This window comes from Penicillium argentinense, assembly GCF_028826775.1.
Source record: "Penicillium argentinense strain IBT 30761 chromosome Unknown utg000009l_segment0_segment0, whole genome shotgun sequence".
Taxonomy (NCBI): domain Eukaryota; kingdom Fungi; phylum Ascomycota; class Eurotiomycetes; order Eurotiales; family Aspergillaceae; genus Penicillium; species Penicillium argentinense.
In genome coordinates this window covers 4,766,215-4,787,768 of record NW_026622668.1, presented here as the reverse complement: position 1 = coordinate 4,787,768, position 21,554 = coordinate 4,766,215, and the positions used below count along the sequence as shown (strand labels likewise).

The following is a 21,554-nucleotide window of genomic DNA, read 5'->3' as shown; positions in this document are numbered from 1 at the left end:
GCATAATCCAGGAACACATGATCGACCGCGGCGTACACACGGCAGGTGCGGCCTGCGCCTGCCACGCTGCGACTGTATGGAACATTACTGCCTGCGGTACCGCCACACCGCCCCGCTGCTCATGTGGCTGGACCTCCGTCATCCACTCCGTCCGCCTTACCTTCTGATCTTCTCTCCATCTATCGCCTACGTACGCACTTCCGAGGACGCCCTCGAATACTCTCGACTGTTTCACCGACTCCTCCTCTTTCTCTCAGCCCTTCCGCCCTTTCAATCCGGTCGCCTCCTCGATCCGGCCATGGCCTCCCGACCAGCAGCAGGAGCCCGTCCCGGGGCCAAATTCGCTCAGTTTAAGCTCGTCTTGCTCGGTGCGTGATCTAGTGATGCAGAACTCCTCGAAACTGTCCATGGCAGGCGCTAACGTTTCTACTTTTCTTACAGGAGAATCCGCCGTGGGAAAGGTTGGACAACCCGCTAACTTCTTTTTGAATTAGGCGCTAACATAATAACTTTCCAGAGTTCCCTTGTTTTGAGATTCGTCAAGGTATGCTTTCGATGAAACTCTCACGACTCTTTTGGATCATGAATATGTCACCTCGCGAAAAGTCAAGCCATCTACTAACCGGCTATTGCTCTCCAGGACCAATTCGACGACTACCGCGAGTCCACAATCGGCGCCGCCTTCCTGACACAGACCATTTCCCTCGATGAGAGTACCACAGTCAAGTTCGAAATTTGGGATACCGCCGGCCAGGAGAGATACAAGTCTTTGGCTCCGATGTATTATCGAAACGCCAACTGTGCTGTCGTGGTGTATGACATCACTCAAGCTGTATGTTCGACTCGTGTTCAATTGAGACTCCTAGCTAATCATGGCTCTTTTTCCTCCAGTCGTCACTCGATAAGGCTAAGTCCTGGGTGAAGGAGCTTCAACGGCAAGCGAATGAGAATATTGTGATTGCTCTGGCAGGCAATAAGCTTGATCTCGTCACCGAGAGTCCCGATAAGCGGGCTATTCCCACCGCAGATGCAGAGGCCTATGCCCGCGAAGCCGGGCTTCTCTTCTTTGAGACCTCCGCCAAATCCTCGATGAATGTGCGGGAATTGTTCACAGCCATCGCGAAGAAGCTCCCTCTCGATCAGGCTGGTCCTCGGAACCTGCGGGCAGCGCCCCGCCCCGGTGTTGACCTGCGACCTGAAGCTCCGGGCACCCAAGGCGCAGGTGCATGCAACTGCTAATCTATTTTTTCTTGAATACACCGAACCTGCGCCGATAGTGTGTGCATATAAACCACCCCTAGTTCGAACGACGGTCCGAACATTACCTCTCCGACCAGTTACATTGGTCGTCTCTACTACCTCTCACCCCCTATCTGACACAAGAGGAGGCTCTCGGCTCGTTGCCTATCTGGTCGTCTCGGTTTTCTTCTCACCCCTTCAATCTTTTGCTTGCTCTGCCGCTGGGCAAGCCGGGCTTGCCGCAAATGGGAATTCGACTTCCATACGCGCGTGCATCTGGAATTTGGCTTTAGACATGTTGTTTCAGGACCTGCCTCTGCTCTCACCCGCTTTCCTTGTACTTTTTCCTTTTTAACCCGGCGTCAGCATCTGCTTCTTTCTCGATTCTGTTGGACTAAATCCCTCGACATGCGTTACTCTCCGTTTGTCCTCGTTTTGCCAAACCTTTTCAGTATGCTATGCCCAGATAATACATTTCTTCAGATTGTATCTATTCAAATCCCCTGCCCTAGTGTAGGAACCTAATACCATATGCCACTTTTGACAATCTTATCGCTTCTACTACTATTCGAAGTGTGGATTAATGCACCAGTGTGAAAGATTTTTGAATGTGACAACTGCCGAGTCAGCGCGAACCGGTTATACGGTTGTACCAGTAGCAACGCTCAATGACCAATTTCTAGATTGGTGTGATACCAACCTTTACAAGTGTTACGCTCTGCAGAATTAATTTGCAGTTTCATGAAAATCGGATTAAAGTTCAAACCAAAATATTGTGACGATATTGTCGCGTGCTCTTTTCAAATCAATATATATCACACCGTAGCGCTCGCTATTCGGATTTGGCAAACCTTTCCACAACAGTGATAATAAACGGCTGCACCATGGGCAATAAGAACTGAAGCCCAAATAGATGAGGCCAGACAAATTAACTCTATTTTAATTTTAGGCGGAAATACCTAGAATTCATGTCGAGTCGACATCATTTCATTAGCTAGACTGTGGGCATGCTGGGTCAGCCGGGCTGACCGCCTGCAGGATCATCGGGGCGGATCGCGACTGAACCTCTACCTTCCCCGTTTTCCTACCTATCTACCTTGCCAAACACTCCCCGCTTTCTGGCGATTGTGCGGCTCGTCATGCTGCGCTCTACGATTGCTCCGGGTCGGCAGCTGCTGTCGGCCCCTGCTCGTCAACGGATCCCGTCGCAATGGCTGTCCAAGGCCGGTGCGAGCAGCCGGCTTTCGAACCAGGTACGAGGACCATGACTGCCTATCCACCAACCACCCCCAGCTAACATCGCAATTCTACACAGCGTTTCTTCGCTGATTCGAAGCCTCCTACAACCGGTGGCCCAACCCCCGCCACCCCTTCATCTGAATCCACCGTTCCTCCCGAGACCATCCCGAAACCCACCGAGCAAGGTACCGCTAGCCTCTTCGTTATCGAAATTGACTGAGCATACACTGACACAGAACCGATGCAGAATTCAAGGCCGTTCCTGAAACTCCTGCGCCTGTACCCCGCAAAACCGGACGATTCCGTCGATTCCTGCTCTACCTGATCCTGACCTCCGGCATTGCCTATGGCGGCAGCATCTTCATGGCCCTCAAGTCCGACAACTTCCACGACTTCTTCACTGAGTACATTCCTTACGGAGAGGAGTGTGTGCTTTATTTCGAGGAGCGTGACTTCTACCGTCGATTCCCCAATGCCTCCCGGCAACAAAACCGCATTCAGGGTGCTCCCCGTGAGGATGGCAAGTCCGTTACAATCCCTAGCAAGAGTGGCCTGTCTTGGAACGTGGCCAAGGAGGAGGAGGAGGCTGGAAGCGATGTTTCCAAGGCCGGCCCACACATGAGCTCTCAGGCTCACGAAGCTCACGTCAAGACCGACAAGGCTAAGCCCGAGGAGCGGAATGCGGCCGTTATCAAGGCTAAGGAGAAGGCCTCGAAGACCACAAAGGACACTAAGAAGGAGGACCAGAGGCCTGCCTCACTCGATGAGCCCCGCCAGCCTGCCGTTGCTGCTAGCACCATTGAGCTTCTGAAGACTCAGGATGGCGACGACGGTCTTGTGCAGGAGTTGGTCAAAACCTTCAACGACATTGTCACTGTAATTAGCGCCGATGAGAACTCCAGCAAGTACTCTGCGCCCGTCGCCAAGGCCAAGGAGGAGCTGCTTAAGATTGGCGAGAAGATCAGCGCCATCCGCACCGAAGCCGCTCAGGCCGCCCAGGAGGAGATCAACAAGGCTCACAACACCTTCGACGAGTCCGCCCGGGAGCTGATCCGCCGGTTCGAGCAGATGCGCGAGACTGAGGTTGCTCAGTTCCGTGAGGAGTTCGAGGCTGAGCGCGAGAAGCTGGCTGGTGCCTACCAGGAGAAGATCAAGACCGAGCTTCAGCGTGCGCAGGAACTTGCCGAGCAGCGCCTTCAGAACGAGCTTGTTGAGCAGGCCATCGAACTGAACCGTAAATATGTTCACGAGGTTCAGGGTCTGGTTGAGCGCGAGCGTGAGGGCCGTCTCAGCAAACTGAACGAGTTGGCTGCTAGCATTACCGAGCTGGAGAACCTGACTACCGGTTGGAGCAACGTCATTGACACCAACCTGAAGACTCAGCAGCTTCAGGTCGCCGTTGACGCTGTCCGTTCTACTCTTGAGCGCGCTGAGACCCCCCGCCCCTTCGTCCGTGAACTGGTTGCTGTTAAGGAACTGGCCGCTGATGACCCCGTCGTTGATGCCGCCATCGCTTCTATCAACCCCACCGCCTACCAGCGTGGTATCCCCTCCACATCTATGATCATTGAGCGTTTCCGTCGTGTCGCGAGCGAGGTCCGCAAGGCCAGTCTTCTGCCTGAGGATGCTGGTATTGCCAGCCACGCTGCCAGCATGGTTCTGAGCAAGGTCATGTTCAAGAAGGAGGGACTTCCCGAGGGTGATGATGTTGAGAGCATTCTCATTCGCACCGAGCACCTCCTCGAAGAGGGCAACGTTGATGCTGCTGCCCGTGAGATGAACGGTCTCCAGGGCTGGGCCAAAATTCTGAGCAAGGATTGGCTGGGTGATGTGCGTAGGGTTCTTGAGGTCAAGCAGGCTCTCGAGGTAAGTTCAACTTCGATCACTTTTGAGATCTCCCGCTAACATGCATCGTATAGGTCATTGAGACTGAGGCCCGGCTCCAGTGCTTGCGCGTGGAGTAAGCGCATATTTTGAGCGATGCTGATTTCAAATTGTCCTGTATATCCTCGACTTGTCTACAGGAATGTACCTCTAGTTGTACTTTTTGCGTTAGACCCAAATGCTAGAATCTTCCTTTGTTTTATGGACCATGAGTTGACTTGCTAGCTTTACGTATTAGAAATGTCCTGCACTATTCTGCGAGAGCTCACATATGGCATGGATGATACTGATGCTGGTATTTTTTTGTTTCCCTCGTTGTTATTCCTCTTTTGTGTTGATGTCTGGGGTGGAGACTTTCTTCTCCAAGAGCCGAACAGGGCCTAGGTCTCTTGCCCCTAGCCCTTGTCGTCCATGAAGACAGCGCTATGAAGCTGCACCGACAGCAGTGATGAATCCAGGAAAGACTATGGATTAATCCAGCTGTTCCTGGGGAATTGTGACCTTCGGTAAATTCTTGTCTTGATTTTGTACCGTGGCTAATACATTGACCAAGAAGTCATTGAAGAGCTGGTGAATAGAAGTCACTGAAGAGCTGGTAAACCAAGACAGCTCCAAATGGGTGATGACCTTCCTACAATGGTAGTTATAAAATGTTCACCATGATTATCGAGTACACTGTAACATTGAAGAGTCGACAAGGGAATTGCAGGTATCCATGGTGTAGCGATACGGCCGAGGCAGACAATGCGCAGTTACGGGAATTAATTGGGCTGGCAACGAGATCTTCTCTTCTGCTTGAGCTGCATTTGGCTAGATTCGAATTGAAGAGAGCACTCAAATAGAAATCGTCACTACGTGGGAAGCTATTTTTGCATTGATGTTGCAAGCCAATTAAGCTATCTGCAGAGTCCGGGGTCCGCATACTTCAGTGCTTACTAAACCCCGCTGCCTGACGCGCAACTCCGATGTCGATCACCGACCGCATTGACGTCGACCACCCTGCAGAGTAACACACGAGAGCTACACCTTTGCGACCTTCCGAGCGAAAGCAAATACGTTTACTCGTACCCATGCTTGTATGAAAGGACCTGACGATGCCTGTTGCCTTCCTGAAGGCCGTGGCCATCTAACTCCTCGGCTCCTACATCGACCCCGATGGCGCAACGACTCAATAGTCCCAATGCTTGCTCTTCGATGCCTCCAGCAGATGAAACACGACGCGAGACACCTCCGAACAAACGATACTCTTTGAATCCGTCCGCTGGCGGCTCATCACGACGAAGCGGGGCTCCGATGAGCGATGGTCGAGTAAGCGGGGAGCTGGAGGGGAGCACACTGGGCAGCGGCTCTCGTGATGGTGATCGAAAGACCCCTGGCCAAAGGAGGACCCAGAGCTCGAGCGGGTTCCTATTGGGCTCACTTCCTCGCACGAAAAGCTTGAGAATACCATCACACCGCACTCGACTATCAGAATCCCCGACGGGGAAACGAAACGCCCCCGATGCCAATGTTGCCGTGCCTAAGAAGCGATCGCGCTTCCCGTGGAGTCGCAATAAGCATTCGACCTCAGAGTCCGCGTCTGTGGCAGCCGGAGCGGACTCAATAGCTACTCAGCAAACTCCAACACCTTCGCATGATGCGCGACAGTCTCGCGACTCGTCGCAGGTTGGATCTACTGGGAACGATGCGGCCGATCACTCGTCGCCAGGACTCGATAGGGATTCCATACAAATTGTGAATTTGGCCCTGAATTTGAATGAGTCGAGGAGAAGGAACCAGTCGGGACTACCGTTGGCTTCTAACGGGCGACGACCCTTGTCGACGTCTCAACCTGCTGCTGGACCCGTGGAGACACACCTGCAGCCACAAATAAGCCATCGTGGACAACGGGACTCCTCATATCAAAGCTACGGCCAGTTATCGATTGATGACATGGGGCGAGCTGCTCAACCCGGTCAGTCACCAGTGGTTGATCTATTACCCCCTACTGTACGGGACGACCATCGCGCATATGAATTTTCTGAAAGCACTTTAGCTCGCGCGGAACGAGCCCGGCGTCACTTTGAACTCTTTGATCAATATTTGCGACTGCTCCCTTCACTGCCTCCAATTCGAGCTCCCGCTGCTGCTGGCGAGAGCGAGTCTCCCGACGAGTCGACCTCTACTCGACCTGCGAATCGGGATTACAACCCCCTCCAGATGATACGAAACAGGAGAGTTCGTTATAGAGAGAAATGTCCAATCGATATCGAGGCAGAGGGCTGGCATAATATCGACAAGGTCAATGACTGGATCACCACCATCGAGGAAAAGTACAGCAACAAAAGACTCGACCCAACACAGTCTATCAAGTTGCCCTCTTTCCAAAATGGTCAAAAAAGCACCTCACACCATGAACGCGAAGATATGGACACGACTATCTCACCACCTACAAGCTTACGGCGCGTCAGCCGCACCAATAGCATCAAAGCCCCTCGACCGCGTATGATGGACTGGAGGATTTCTCCCGAGGAACTTCTGGCCGATGCAGCGTGGGCGGAAGATGTTGTCAACAAAACCAAAATTGTCGACAGATACGACAACAGGCTGTATCCAGACCCAACAGAGCTTGAATTGGTGGGTTCTTACTCGGATAAGCTGCGACTGTCTTTAGATGTCGACCACACCCAAGAGGATGGGCGTTCTTCTCTTCGTACTTCCCTGTCAAGCTCGCGCCCTGCGCAGGCACATGAGTTCAAGAGCGTTGGCCGAGGACGACACAGAAGCAAGTTCCACACTCATTCCCAAAGTGCAAGGAGTCGCAGTGGCTCCAGCTCGCGGAAACATTCACGTTGGGACCGCATCCAGTTGCGCACAGGCAGTGTTTCGAGCGATTCGAGTCCGGAGCGGCGCAAGTCGTCCGAGCGAAAACATCACATTTGGGACCATGGCCGCAGAAGTACCGAATTGTTTTCTGAAAAAGTCCATGCGAACTCCTCGGACTCCCGCATATCTCGTGCCAAATCTCCTGCGGCAGTTTTTAGAGCCGAAAAGAACAAGTCACAACTGTCCGACCCGATTTCCGTCAACACGAAACCAAGACGTCCCTATAGAAGGGGGTCGCTTTCGTCTGGCGGAAGTCTCGATGATCGATACAACCCGCGGATGTCGACGGAGGGCATGGACAGCACTGCTCCCAACTCTCCTGCTCATGCTGGTTATTTCCCTAGTATCGCAGTCAATCTTTCTCCGCCCTCGAGCCGGTCTCCGTCACCAGCCAAGAAAGGTCTTCGTCACAAGATTGTCTCTCGTCAAGAACGAAGCAAGAGCAAACACGGCGAGAGAGACTCTCGAGAACACGAAGACGAGAGTCTGGATGCCATTGCGCTATCTCATCATGTGTTAACGCCTCCATCTGAGCATGCCAAGTATGATGAAAGGTCATCAAGACTGGAGCCCAGTCCTCTTCCTGATGTCGTATGTTCTTCCTACTTTGATGACCAAGCTGGGAATGATGGAAATCGATCGGACAATCCACCGTGGGGAAGGAAGGGACAGCACCTTCCTGAATCCAAATTGCGCGGAATCTTCAAGGGGCCCGGACGGATAGCTGAGCTTGTTGGCAATGAAGTTTCTAAAGTTGGAGATCTAGTATTCAAAAAGGACCAAGGACCCGACTCGCGCAAGTCATCATCTGCATCAATTGTGTCAGCGGACTCGAGTGATTCTGATGATGATGGAAGGAAATCAGACAAGCGATCGGGACCGAAAGGACTTTTACGCCGTCGGAACAATATTGGTGATGAATCGGGCCGCCTTGTTCGCCGCGACTCTGACAGAGGTCCTCCAAATAGAAGCTTCATCGGGTCACTGCCAAGTTTCACATCGCCTTTGCGGCAGGACGACTCCAACGACTATGGTACAAGCCCTCGTGAACGCCCTTCTGCGTCTCGGAAACAAGATGATCAAGACACCCCGAGAAGAATGGGCGTCAGTCGAAGCAGGACATTGGACTTCAGCCCGACCACGGGTTCAAACCGCAGCCGCACGAAGCAACAGCACGCCATCAAGGATTCCTCTGTCCCCTTCAGTCTTACCCGTCCACCAGTGACTGGACTCGCACAGGCCCGGGCTTCGCCTGGCCCCATGAAAAACCGACGACCGGGACTGTCAAGTACAACTCGCGCTTGGAGTATTTCGGACCGCAGCCTTCACACATTAAACGACTTTGGTGTCCCTGGCAAGACGGAGGTAGAACGAACCCGAACCCTCCTATTATCATCTGGCATTAAAGCTCGAGAAATCACCCGACGCGCTCACAGCGTACGCGAACCACCACCTCACTGGCTTCAAAACGCGCTTGGCCCAGGTGCTTCAGTGCCTCGCGTGGCCCGGATCGGAGAATTTGATTTAGCTGCCCAGAACCTGCTGCGGCGCTTTGAAATGACTCAATACTCCTTTCAGCAATCCATGCACCACTTCACGACGACTACGGCGTCTCCTCTCCGCACACAGCTGAAAGACCTCGAGAACCTTGTCAATGAATCCCTCACACCTCGTGTCCGTGCCACAGCCAATGATGCCGAGGACCTCTGCGTTCAACTCAACACCACAAGCACGCTTGCTGTCAAGTCGCTCAGCGATGCTCTGGACCGAGGAGTTCGGAAACGTCGTCGTCGACTCCGATGGGTGCGTCGGACTGGCTTCGTGGTGCTGGAATGGACGCTGGTCGGTATGTTGTGGTGGGTTTGGCTCATCGTTATGGCATTCAAGCTTGTTCGCGGTGTTTTCCGTGGGTTCATATCTGGTGCTCGCTGGATACTTTGGCTGTAGTGGTCAACCGACCTGCATTGTCGAGCACAGACTCATCATTTGCATTCTTTCTTGTTTTTCTACACTCCTTGAGACCTTGGTCCCGCTTTCCCTCATAGCGTGCGCATATACCCTGTTTCGGCCATGTTCATGGGCGGCAATATTCTTTCGAAGACGATTCTTATGTATTTTAATAGTTTATTTTGAGGTTAACTGAAAGTATATGATGATATGATCAGATTACAACGATGGTCATATGAAGGCTGGATTTAACGCTGCATGACGGAAATAATTCTGCCAGAACCCTAGCGTCGAGAAATCGATTTGCCCAGTGGTCTTGTGCGATGCCTTCTTCAAGTCTGAAGCCTAGAAAAATGCCTACAGTATCTGATGACGAACACCATGCTGAATTGGATTGACGTCTTAAGGGCTGGGATGTGCGGTTGCCTAACCACGTGGCGTGATCTAATTTCGACTTGATTCCTTCTCACCGGCCAATCCGGCTTCGATCTCGGACTTTCTTTGATAGCAATGATGTTCGAGATTCTTTGTCTCGAATCCAAAGGCTTCAGAGACAATAGTCCCTTTCTTGGAAGAAAGACTCGAAACTCGGCAGTACCTTATAAAAGTCGCTTTTGTCCTTGGAGAACAAAGAAACTTGAATCTCTTGGCCAAGATTCGTGCAGAGCAAGCTATATAAAAGACAAAGTTGTCTTCACTCTACGACTACCAGCAGCATTTCTCGCAGGTCCAATCACAAGGCATTTACAAGACTACGAACTGACTAATACACTAGTTACATTATAACCAGAAACAATGTCAAGTCCAAATCAAATCGGCAAAATGGAGAAGCAAATATTGAACGAGGTAAGCATCTGAGTGTGAGATTCTCGTCCACGTATTCCTGTCCATACCGGAAATGGCAGTATTCGACCGCAGCCCTGGCAATATTTGAGTGGGACTGGTGATTGCCAGCTATTGTAGTTACTGGGGTTATCCATATGTGTTCGCTCTGTACAGCATTTGTACGAGAAATACCCCCATTTGACTTGAAGCTAACATAACCTGTCAAAGAAGGCCCAGCAACTCCACTTGATCCAACTTATGACAATGAACGCCACTTCTCAGCACCAACAAAGCCAACGTATGATCTGGAACTATAACAGAGGCATCATGTTAATGCAACTCATTCGATGGTGGGTCGAGAAGAATGTAACTTCAAGTCAAATGGGGGTGTTTCTAGTGCAAATGTTGTACGGAACAGACTCCCACATGAACCATCGAGTTACGGATATGGTCGATAACCGCGAGCCCTACGCAAATATTGCCAAGGCTGTGGTCGAATACGACCAGATTCGAGACAGATATAAGCGACCTCTTTGGATTGGACTAAACCCGCGTGACTCTTGCCTCTGCCCAATTGACGAATATTTTCCACGACCGGAAGCTGACCATTCGAGCAGATCTGGAACTGGGCTAACTCAAATCCATGGAGGTAATGTCGTCCATGCATCCAAGCCTGTTCGGCCAAGTCTGTGGCTTTTGTGGACTGATGAGGACAAGCTTGAGCCTGCTATACACTCCAGTAGATTCGAGGAGGAGAGTATTGCTTGCCATGATGAGTATCACACTGATGGAGATCTTGCTGTGCGTGGAAACGTTTCTGTAAGGGAACCCACAGTAGTGAATCGGGGTGCACGTCGAAACCCGATGAGTATTGCATTTATTGTCGAGCAGGATCCATCTTCCCATCGAGCTGATCGAAAAGTCCCTCGAGAAGGTATCACAAGCAGTAATGAATCATCTAATGTTAGTACGTCCAGAACTTTCTAACAGTCAACGAACGAAACGCTAACATGAGAAAGACAGGTATTTCTTCACCCAACACAACTAACAAGCATCCATTTATCCTAAAATACTCTAAGATTTCCAGGAAGCCTGTTGGCTGCGGGGAAAAGGCCCCTACCCAAATCCAAAAAACTTCCGATCTGACAGCAGACCAAAAAATTATGCGTATGAGAGTTCGGCAGTTGAAGGAATTGACAGTCATTCTTGAGGCGGGTGACCATGCGAGACAGCATAGATGTAGGTAAATTGAAATGTATACTCGTATCAACGATATTTGCTCGAATTTTCGCATCACATGTAGATGTATCCGAATATGTGCATATGTGAGATACCGTTGACACTTATTATACCATACTCTGATCCAAGAATCTTATTAGTACCCCCCAGTGATTCTTGAGGATTTACCTCTGAGTAGCCAGTTTTATAGAACCCGAAATTTGATTCATGCTTAGCCGTACACCCATGGGGCCAAACCGAGTCTCATCTTCGCAGTATGCTGAACCCGACAACCCTGTCCTTCAGATCATATTGTGCTTTTTTAGGGCTCCAAGCCTTATTACTACCTCGTTCTACCATCTCATATTGCAGGAGTACCGCTACGTCCTCAACACCTCTGGTAGAGGTCGAGGAAACCACAGCTCGCAAGTATGAAAGCTGGAACGTTCAGTCTCTCGACAAATGGCTTCTCGAGATACCAGCTTCCATTTTCAGCGTTTCCTGCTTTGTTGTAATATGCGCTCTCTTGATAGCCTATGATGACAAGACTCGACCTGCCCTACGATGTGACTCAACATTCAACGCCATAATTTCCGTACTTCAACCGGCTGTAAGTCTTCACTGCTGTTTGCGATTAGAGAAGCTCTTAGCCAGTCCAAAATGGTCTGGGTTCCGTCGAAAACCCCGTTCGCTCCAAGGCATGCAGACCTTTGACAGTACTAGCCGAGGTCCGCTTGGATCACTCAGGATGCTGTTCCAGGGAAGAAAATCACTAGAAAATCTTGGCGCTGCGGTTGTCGTATTTCTATTTGCTTTTGATCCTTTCGTTCAACAGATCACGAAATATCAACTCGATCGGCACCTACACTTGATGGCACTAGCATTGCGCTAAGTAGGAGGTTGAAATACTTGGCCTGACAGATCGACAATCTGTTTCAGGCAAAATGCTCGACTGAAAACTGCGCTTGGCCGGCTTTTTAGTGCCGCGGGCGTGTGCAGTAAATGTGCCGATATTACAAAACAAGTGGTCTTGAACTACCACAAAATGCCCCGAGACAATGTGACTTATTGGAGGCTTTGGGATCGTGAAGGGAACGCTTACAATTTCAATGCATCATGCCAAATAACCCAGCCGCTGGGTAATGCTGCGATCACAAATCCCGAGTTCACCATAGATCACGCGAATGGCAGTGAACACTATCGATCTGTGGAATTCGATCGGGATATAACGTGGCATGTCTATTCTGGGTTCAAACCAAGAGCCTCATCTGATCTAAGATTGCATGAAGATATCGATAACTCGAAGTTCACAGGGGTCACAAACCCATTGATTATATTTGGCCATGCGAAGATTGGATATGACCCGAGTTTCTTCGACTCGCCGGATCCGACCAAAGGGGTTTCAAACCAGGAAAGTCACTGAAGTAGTCAGAGGTTTGCCTGTGTGACTGGAAACTCTCAGTTAATCGGGATGTTACTACGGTGGAGACTTCAAATATTGACTACGGCAATGAATTCTGGAAGTACTTCACCGACACTTCAAAAAGTCCTGATTCTTACCCAGTGAATGTCATGTGTTGGAAGCCAACATCCAGTTCCCCAAAAGCGCCTTCGGGACATGGCATGAGTTTCACGTCATCCCAGTTGAATTTGCATCCTACGGCATCAATGCTATGCCGCTGCCCCAGGATCTTCTGGTGGGATCAAGCTCGTTCGGATGTTTAGAAAAGAATGGACGAAAAGAACTGTTCCAACTTCGCTCTACTCCGGGGGATCCGTCTACACAGCGAGTTGCCAGCATCGGTCTGGGACACGTCATGACAAATATCGTCAACTCTTCAAATATGGTGGCATTGCAAAAGGACGGAGAAGATGTGAATGGTACCGCATACGCCATCGAAGTTTACGTCGGGGTAAAGTGGCCCTGGCTAATTCTACGCGCATTACTGGTGATTTCCGGGGTTTCTTTCTTCATCCTTTCGCTTTTGTCAAGAAAAAGCACGGTATTGTGGAAAACTTCCATTTTGGCCTTCCTGTATCACGGGTTAACCGATCTTGATATAGGCCACTGAACAACTTCAAGTGGGATGTAAAAAGAGGCAGCAGGCAAATATGTTCAACTTCGGGGTTTCTCGTGAGAAGAAGAATTTGAGATTGGAAAGAGAGGGTGCAGATGCCGAGGCCTCTTGAAAGTAGCAGTGGATATGCTACTTAGTACTTCTATATCCCACTAGTAATTACCAGTGCGCTTCTAATTTGAAATGTACTATGTTTGTCTATTTTGCTTCTTTCGACTGAAAATTTCTAAGAGCCTATCTTACAGCTTCGCATCATGCTTCCAACCTGGCATATCAGCAAGATCCTTAGCCGGGGTACCCCGTCTAGATTTCAGAGCATCACCACCAGGTCTCCACCTCCACGAATCAGCCAGTTCCGGAGAGAGCGAACCTTCAATCAACTCGACAACATGCTTGCCGATATTGGGCAGCAATTTAAAAGAATGACTATTTATTCCAAATTAGTTTTTTTTTCATTCACTATGCGCATATCCAAGCCTTGCGGTCACTGCTTTTGTACTTACCCGCTATCTCCAGTAGCCAAGATAAAGTTCTTCCACTTCGGATGCTCGCAGATGAGCAAGTTGGCGTCGGCGGTATCCGTGCACCAGCACATACTACGATTAAAGAGTTCCTTGTGCGTGAATTGCGGCATAAATCGCGCAATGGCCTTGCGGATGGTTACTTCAGAAGCATCGGGATAGGTGTCTGTCGGATGCTTTGCGTGGGATCGGGGAACGGAGATACATTTTGGAGATGAGGCGCCGTAAGGTTGATGTTCTTTGAAGCGAGAGAAACCCGGGAATTCGTCACAGACTTTGATAACACCGTATCTGTGTGCGCATTAGATATGCCCCGAGATTCATTGAGACGGTGTGGACTCACTCATTCGGTTCAAAGAAAAAGCCATAATCCCCGTCATATACAACAGGCATCTTCTTATACTGGGCTGATTCCTCGGGTGTAAGTTGAATATGGGCAAAGACCCAGGCCTAACTCTCGCATTAGTGACATTGCGCTTCGAACCAAGCTTGCTTGTGTTCACAACACGGTGCATCAACGCTGGAAAGCTGGGTACTTACCTTTGAAACACACTGGTCCTCGAGATCTACCAGGGTAGAACTCCAGGCACCAGCAGCGAGGACGACTTTGTCCGCGTAGTATTTTGTTCCGTCAATTGTCTCCACGCCAGTGCATGTAATTCCATCTGCAGCGAAGAGAGGCTGTTTGAATGTTCCAGCACTGTTGAGCATGTCAATGGCGCCCGGCTCTTTTTCCTAGTATTCCCGAAAAAACTTCACCTACCTGCCAAACCCAAATTTGACGCCCTGGTCTTTCAGAAAGTGGCCGATAGCATTGATGGCCTTGGCTGCAGCCAGCCAGCCCCCATCTACGCTTAGTACGCCTTTCCAGCCCTGGAGAGATCATCGATTAGCCCTGCTTGGGTATATTTCCCAGGTGACAGAAAGTACTACCTTGATTTGTTCCTTCGTAAACTGCGGTACCTTCTCCAGAAGCTGCTCCTCGTTCTCAAGGAAGAAATTCGTCTTTTCAAGACCCACCCCCGCGTCAATAAGAGATTGATACTTCCGGCGAAGACCCGCAATGCCCTCCTCGGACGAAGAACAATCGATCTACAATACAACAGTAAGTATCAATCCCCAAGATGGTAATCTCTAGGGACCGGGATTTGGCCTACCATGCCAACATTGTGAAAGAATGGTTTGAACAAGGAATCATTCTGCCACATATCGCGTGCCTCGAGCGACAATTGCAAGTCGGCCTTGTTGCGCAATCGAACGCCCATGATCTTGTTGAGGTCGTAGCCCGCCGACTGGGCGGATGGAATAGGGTAGACGTCGAGGACGGTGATGTTGGACGGGGTGTAGCCCGATCGGATCAGATGCAGCGCGGTCGACGAGCCCATGGTGCCGCCGCCACCAACAACAATCACTTTGGTGCTTTCGCGCGACATCGCCATTGCAGCAGTTTATCTCTCGATAGAGTCGTGGTAGTGCTTCCAAATATATCCCTTAGGGTGCCCTCGGGTATACTCCAACTGGCAGGAATCTGAGAATAGCTCAATGGAAGGGAACGGGATTAGATGGACTTTTTGGGGAGGGATCGATGCAGCAATTTGGACGACGCCGCCCGGTCAGGCCATGTCATGTGAGATGTCGCGATGTCGCTGGACCTGCACTTTTCAACTCTCTCCACGTTTATCAGCGCAACCACCAATCGGGCGGGGCATCCGACCAGCCTTGTCTCGCGGCCCGGTGGAGTCGAGGCGCACTAGCGGCCTTCGTTCGCGTGGACCTTCACCTCGTCTGCGGTGCCGGGCCTGTTTCACGCCAACCCCATGGCACTCGGGGGGGGACGCGGGGGAACCCCACACCCACCGGAGAAATCAACGAAGCATTCGATAGAGATAACCGGCTGATATGCCTCGTCATATCGCATTGCGCACGCCAGATAGCCATGATAAACCTTGACCGGCCGATAAAGATGGAGTCGGTGGATCAATTTATCGCAAATGATGCCATGCAGACCGTCGCTCGTCGCCTGGACCTTCAAGCGTCCTAAACGAAGTCGCAATTATCCGGATGGACCTCCAACTCGGCCTGCAAAACGTGGGGAATCAATCAGCCGCCCGGCGTTCAGGGTTAGTGCGGAGCAGATAAGCGATCAAGGCGATGTATAAATAATCCTTGCCGCAGCTCCGAGTCATCCTGGTTCTCCATATCTGGTTGCTAGTCATTTGCTTTCACAATCTAGTCCACAATGGCCGACGTGAAGAAGCCCATCTCCGCTCCGCACGAGGACGATTCCCCCGTTGCATCAGGTGAGGTAACCGAACACCCCATTGGGCATGCGATCGACATGGAGCAGTACAGGGCAACAGTCCCACTGTGGAAACGAGTATGGCAGCACAGTTTGACGCAGATGATGCTGCTAAGTATTCAGGCATTTTGTGGGCCTGCCATGTCTGATGCCATTGCTGGTAGGTGCACCTTCAAATAGTCAGTTGCTTTCAACCAAGCCAGAAACTCACGTTCATATCTTACAGGTCTTGGTGGTGGTGGTCTTGCGACGCCACAGGTGTCGAACATTTCAAACGCAATCCTATACGCCTTGCTCGCCACCGGTATGTTCAAATTCTCCTACAACACTTTGCTCAATGACCAATATTCTAACAAATATATATTTCCAGTCTGCTTCCTAGGTGGCCCCCTTGTGAACAAAATCGGTGTCAAATGGGCACTAGTCCTCGGCTCAATGTCCTTTCCCATTCAAGGCTCAGCATACTACTGCAACAGCAAATTTGGCAACCAATGGGTGCGTGCGAGACGCAGAATAATGTTGAATTTCCCTCTATTTCCATATTTGATCTAACAGAGCTCTCATAGTATCTCATCTTCAGCGGTGCCATCAGCGGCATCGGAACTGCATGCTGGTACGTCGCCGAGGCTGGGGCCATCATGACCCTAGCCCCATCTGGCGCTCGTGGAAAGTACCTTGCTCTCTGGATCGTGTCGCGGAATCTGGGACAGTTGGTGGGAGGTGCCATCAAGTGAGTTTTAGCTCGAATGCGACAACCATAACATGATCTACTGAGTACTGACAATGCTCTTGTGAAGCCTGGCGAAGAATAACGAGAAAGGTGCATCTGGTGGTATTTCCCCGGATACATACGTGGCATTCGTGATTATCGAGTGCATTGCGTGAGTCCAACATCCAGAGAAAGCAGGGCCTTTACTGACTCTATATCCACTCCTAGTCTTCCATTCGCACTACTAATTATGCCTTTTGAGCGCGTCGTTCGATCAGACGGTACAAAGATCGTCACTGCAGAGACACTCTCCACGAAACAGGAACTCAAGCGCATCGCAAAGACCATGACCTCAAAACTAATCATGTTCTCCGCTTTATGGGCTCTATGGTCCTTCTTCTACTCGTATGATACGATCCACTCACCCATCATACAACCAGCGACTAACCTAATCTTCATCCAGCGGCTCCTGGTCCACCTACCTAGGAGTGTACTTCTCCGTGCGCGCCCGCGCCCTCTCCTCCCTAATCTCCCCATTCTTCTGCATGTAAGCCCTTCTCACCTTCCAAATCCTCCCACCACCGAACCAAACTAACCACCAACATCATGATACAGCGTCGGCTGCTTTGGCCTCGGCTTTATCCTAGACATGAAACACCTAAGCCAACGCCGTCGCGCCCAAATAGGCCTATACACCGTTGTCATCCTAAACGTCGGCGTGTACATCTGGTCCATCGTCATGCAGGTGAAATTCAAACACAATGACCCCGGCGCCATCGACTGGGACGACGCGCTGTATCCCTCGTCGTTCTTGCCGTATTTCTTCGTGCAGACGACGGGACCATTGTCGCAGTCTTATATGTATTGGCTTTTATCTTCTTTCGCTACGGATGCGCAGGGTGAGTTATTCTAGCCCAGTGTTGTGGAATTACCCACGGTGTCCTGCGTGAGGTCGTGAGCGGTGCTAACAAGCTTTCGCATTTTACAGAGAATGTTCGGAATGGCGCGGCGTTTCGGTGCATTGAGGCTATTGGGCAGGCTATTGCGTATGGCATGAATACTCAGACGACGAGTGATCCGCTTGTTGGATTGTAAGTTTTGTCCTTTTGGGATTCCAAATTTGGGTTCTACCCTGTTGATATTGGAGGTGACTGACTCCGGATTTTTAGTTGTGTCACGTTTGGACTCCTCGGGGCCGCTATCGTTCCCATGGCGATGTTGGTGAATACAACGCCGGATCGAATTCCTGCTGATGTGGTTGCTGAAGAGCAGAATGCTGCGAGGGAAAAGCTCGAGGGTGCTTGAGTTGGGCTTCACATGTATTGATGCATTGATATATATACAATGTTGTTATGAATCTGAAATTCACACTTTTAAGCACGGTGCTATATGCGATTACGATGCGGTCATGTTTCCCAGTAGACATTTACTTCATCCCAACTATCACAGTGAAACGCATCATTTGATAGCAATATTTCCCATCCCAAAATTAGCCCAGCATCGGATCACATAAACACATTTTGAGAGATGAATCACATAACACATGGTGTATTGTTAGACAGGAGAGTAGAAAGTAAATCTTTATTTAAAATACATATCCCAAAGACGCGCGGTGATATTGTGCCAAAAGTACTTCGAGTTTTAAGGGTCCGCACCAAGAACAGAAACATCTGAAAAGCAGGACTGGGGTTACTGGATCCAATCTCTATAGAATAATATGCGCAGACAAGTCGAGGGCCGAGGTGGTTGTCGAAAGAAGAAATGGTACAAGGCGAAGATGGAAGGTGGCCGGTGGAGTCGACGGTGTCTGGAAAAGTGATGCAGTTTATTTCTTGTTGCGCTCGGCCTGAGCCTTGATGTACTTGGCGATGAGCTCCTTCCTGTAGTGGAAATTCTGGTTAATACCTAGGTAATATTCTGGAGACTGGCGGGGGAGGGAAAAAACGTACTGGACCTGCGGAGGAGCCTTCTCGTAGTGGCTGAACTCCATTGTGTATTCACCCTTACCCTGGGTGGCGGCGCGGAGGTTGGTGCTGAAGCCGAACATGCCGTTCAGACTGCAGTCGGCGTAGATGGTGAACTCGTCGACGCCAGTCTCGGTGTCGTTGATGGTGGCACCGCGCTTGTTCAGTAGGGCAATGACATCACCCTGGAACTCGGAGGGGGCGGTAACAACAGTCTTCATGAGCGGCTCCAGGACAGCGGGCTGGCTGTCCATGAAGGCCTTGCGGAAGGCCTGCTGGGTAGCATTCTTGAAGGCCATTTCGGAAGAATCAGTCATGTGGGTGGCACCGTCGTTGACGACCATGCGGGTACCCAGGACCTTGTGGCCGATCAGAGGACCCTTTTCACAGGACAGGTTGAAACCCTTCTCGCAAGCGTACAGGAACTTCTCGGAGATGGAGCCTCCGACGATCTCCTCGACGAACTTGTTCTCGTCAAGGGAGCCGGTGGGCTCCATCCAGCCCATGACACGGGCGTAGTCACCAGCACCACCGGTCTGCTTCTTGAGCAGGTGGTCGAAGTCGACACGGTTGCCGATGGTCTCACGGTAGGCGACCTGGGGCTGACCGGTCTCGCAGTCAACGCGGTACTCACGGCGCATACGCTCGACGTAGATGTCCAGGTGCAGCTCGCCCATTCCGGAGATGATGGTCTGCTCACTCTCGCTGTCGTAAGTCACACGGAAGGTCGGATCCTCACGCTGGAAACGGGCCATGGCCTTGGAGAAGTTGGCAGCATCCTTAGTCTGCTTGGGCTTGATGGACAGGGAAATGACAGGCTCGGGAACGAACATGGAAGACATGCTGTAGCCCAGCTGACCGTCGGTGAAAGTGTCACCAGAAGCGCAGTCAACACCGAACACGGCACAGATTTCACCAGCACCAATTTCGCTGACTTCCTCCATTTCGTTGGAGTGCATGCGCACAATACGGGGAACCTTGACTTTCTTGTTGTTGCGGGCGTTGAACACGTTGGCACCCTTGCGCAGAGTACCCTGGTATACACGGATATAGGTCAGTTGGCCGAAGTTGCTCTCTTCGAGCTTAAAGGCCAGACCGACGAAGGGGAGAGCGTTGTAAGGGACAAGCTTGACAGAGGCCTCGTTACGCTTCTGGTCAAGAGCAAGATTCTCAACCTCGGAGGGGTTGGGGAGGTAGTCGACAACACCATCCAGCATGGGCTGAACGGACTTGTTGGCCAGGGCAGATCCCATGAAGACGGGAGTAAACTTGAGGCTGATAGTAGCCCGGCGGATGGCAGCCTTCAGCTGGTCAGGGGTGGGCTCCTTCTCGTCGAGGAACAGCTCGGCGATCTCGTCATCAACATCAGCAAGAGTCTCGATGAGCATGGCCTTGCGCTCAGCAACGGTATCCATCAACTTCTCGGGGATTTCCTTCTCCAGAAGGTCCTCACCACTCTCGCCGACGTTGTAGAGAGCCTTCATAGTGATCAGGTCGACAACACCCTCGAACTCGTCCTCGGCACCAATGGGGACCTGGACAGCGGCAGCAGGCATCTTGAGCTTGGAGTTGATCTGGTCGACGGCCTTGAAGGGGTTGGCACCCATACGGTCCATCTTATTGACAAACGAAATACGGGGGACGTTATAGCGGCGCATTTGACGATCGACGGTAATGGTCTGGGACTGGACACCGGACACGGCACACAGAATCAAGACGGCTCCATCCAGAACGCGCAGCGCTCTCTCGACTTCGATGGTGAAGTCAATGTGGCCGGGGGTATCAATCAAGTTGACGTGGTACTTCTGGTCAACGCCGTCCTTATCCTTCTTGACCCAGTCACAGAAGGTAGCAGCAGACTGAATAGTAATACCCTTCTCACGCTCCAAATCCATGGAGTCCATCTTGGCTCCGACACTGTCGCGGCCACGGACCTCGTGGATAGCCTTGATACGACCGGTGTAGAAAAGGACTCGCTCGGTGCAGGTGGTTTTTCCGCTATCGATATGGGCCTAGGACATGGAAATGTTAGACATTGCCAATACTGTGGCAGTTGGCTCGGGTCAATTTACCGCAATACCAATGTTGCGAACTTTGTCCAGGCGAGCAGCCTCCACGGGGTCGAGGTTGTCGATAATGGCGGCTTGCGACAGGGTCTCCGGGCTAGCTGCAGCGGCCTCGAGACTGTTGAAATGTTAAACAGATTGCGTATTCATAGACAATCACCAGATACATACACTGCAGAGGCAGTAGAAGAGGCATTACGTCGCTGCTCCCATTGCTTCAGAACCGACTGATAAGCCGGCGCGACAGCGGAGGACCGCAGAGCGGCCGTGGATACGCATCGCGAGCGCAGCAGGCTCTGAGGCTGAAGACGAGGGGCTCTGGTCAGGCCAGACACCGCACGGTACTGCAACCGTGCAAGAGAAGGAGACCTCATAGCGACGATCGGCTCACACCGGAATTGATCGAGTCGAGACGGAGTGACGGCGCGCTTGTTTTCGCGGAAAAAAAAGTTCGGGGAAGCCAGGAACACGTCACGTGAGCGCCAGCCTGTCAGGGCCGGTGCATTACAAGTGGAACGCTCGCACTTGAAGTACTAGTAGGATTTGGCATCACTCCTTTTAAAAAGGGGCATAAATCACGGTCCCTGTTTGCCACGAGAAAATGGGATCTATTCCTGGAAAACCTTGAGGGCTATGTGGAAACCGCTGCGAAGATCAGGAGATCAGAGTCGAATTGGATATAAAGACCACAATGACGGTC

General features: G+C 51.1%; 8 protein-coding genes across 8 annotated transcripts; 6 read left to right on the top strand and 2 right to left on the bottom strand.

Annotated features, from left to right (window-relative positions):
* Window positions 1-76: 76 nt before the first annotated feature.
* On the top strand, window positions 77-1,239 carry N7532_009367 (Rab family GTPase; the record flags this gene model as incomplete). The annotated part of the gene is made up of 5 exons (XM_056621858.1): window positions 77-368; window positions 442-461; window positions 518-544; window positions 641-832; window positions 892-1,239. 5 exons carry the CDS (start codon window positions 77-79, stop codon window positions 1,237-1,239), a joined length of 879 nt encoding a protein of 292 aa, XP_056472664.1.
* Window positions 1,240-2,378: 1,139 nt separating this feature from the next.
* On the top strand, window positions 2,379-4,442 carry N7532_009366 (MICOS complex subunit MIC60; the record flags this gene model as incomplete). The annotated part of the gene is made up of 4 exons (XM_056621857.1): window positions 2,379-2,492; window positions 2,555-2,663; window positions 2,726-4,344; window positions 4,398-4,442. The coding sequence occupies 4 exons, from the start codon at window positions 2,379-2,381 to the stop codon at window positions 4,440-4,442; spliced, it is 1,887 nt and encodes a 628-aa protein (XP_056472663.1).
* Window positions 4,443-5,517: 1,075 nt separating this feature from the next.
* Window positions 5,518-9,174, top strand: N7532_009365 (uncharacterized protein; the record flags this gene model as incomplete). Its single annotated transcript, XM_056621856.1, has 1 exon — window positions 5,518-9,174. The coding sequence occupies one exon, from the start codon at window positions 5,518-5,520 to the stop codon at window positions 9,172-9,174; it is 3,657 nt and encodes a 1,218-aa protein (XP_056472662.1).
* An 822-nt stretch (window positions 9,175-9,996) lies between these two features.
* Window positions 9,997-11,047, top strand: N7532_009364 (Lipopolysaccharide-modifying protein; the record flags this gene model as incomplete). The annotated part of the gene is made up of 3 exons (XM_056621855.1): window positions 9,997-10,020; window positions 10,228-10,966; window positions 11,019-11,047. 3 exons carry the CDS (start codon window positions 9,997-9,999, stop codon window positions 11,045-11,047), a joined length of 792 nt encoding a protein of 263 aa, XP_056472661.1.
* Window positions 11,048-12,262: 1,215 nt separating this feature from the next.
* Window positions 12,263-13,407, top strand: N7532_009363 (uncharacterized protein; the record flags this gene model as incomplete). The annotated part of the gene is made up of 4 exons (XM_056621854.1): window positions 12,263-12,632; window positions 12,680-12,740; window positions 12,782-13,130; window positions 13,282-13,407. The coding sequence occupies 4 exons, from the start codon at window positions 12,263-12,265 to the stop codon at window positions 13,405-13,407; spliced, it is 906 nt and encodes a 301-aa protein (XP_056472660.1).
* A 127-nt stretch (window positions 13,408-13,534) lies between these two features.
* N7532_009362 (NAD(P)/FAD-dependent oxidoreductase) lies at window positions 13,535-15,255 on the bottom strand (the record flags this gene model as incomplete). The annotated part of the gene is made up of 7 exons (XM_056621853.1): window positions 13,535-13,721; window positions 13,799-14,107; window positions 14,160-14,266; window positions 14,357-14,516; window positions 14,580-14,689; window positions 14,750-14,908; window positions 14,974-15,255. The coding sequence occupies 7 exons, from the start codon at window positions 15,253-15,255 to the stop codon at window positions 13,535-13,537; spliced, it is 1,314 nt and encodes a 437-aa protein (XP_056472659.1).
* An 800-nt stretch (window positions 15,256-16,055) lies between these two features.
* On the top strand, window positions 16,056-18,129 carry N7532_009361 (uncharacterized protein; the record flags this gene model as incomplete). Its single annotated transcript, XM_056621852.1, has 9 exons — window positions 16,056-16,275; window positions 16,342-16,610; window positions 16,682-16,845; window positions 16,913-16,996; window positions 17,053-17,229; window positions 17,288-17,371; window positions 17,440-17,723; window positions 17,813-17,915; window positions 17,994-18,129. The coding sequence occupies 9 exons, from the start codon at window positions 16,056-16,058 to the stop codon at window positions 18,127-18,129; spliced, it is 1,521 nt and encodes a 506-aa protein (XP_056472658.1).
* Window positions 18,130-18,649: 520 nt separating this feature from the next.
* Window positions 18,650-21,228, bottom strand: N7532_009360 (elongation factor G; the record flags this gene model as incomplete). The annotated part of the gene is made up of 4 exons (XM_056621851.1): window positions 18,650-18,704; window positions 18,774-20,800; window positions 20,861-20,972; window positions 21,026-21,228. 4 exons carry the CDS (start codon window positions 21,226-21,228, stop codon window positions 18,650-18,652), a joined length of 2,397 nt encoding a protein of 798 aa, XP_056472657.1.
* Between the last annotated feature and the right edge of the window lie 326 nt (window positions 21,229-21,554).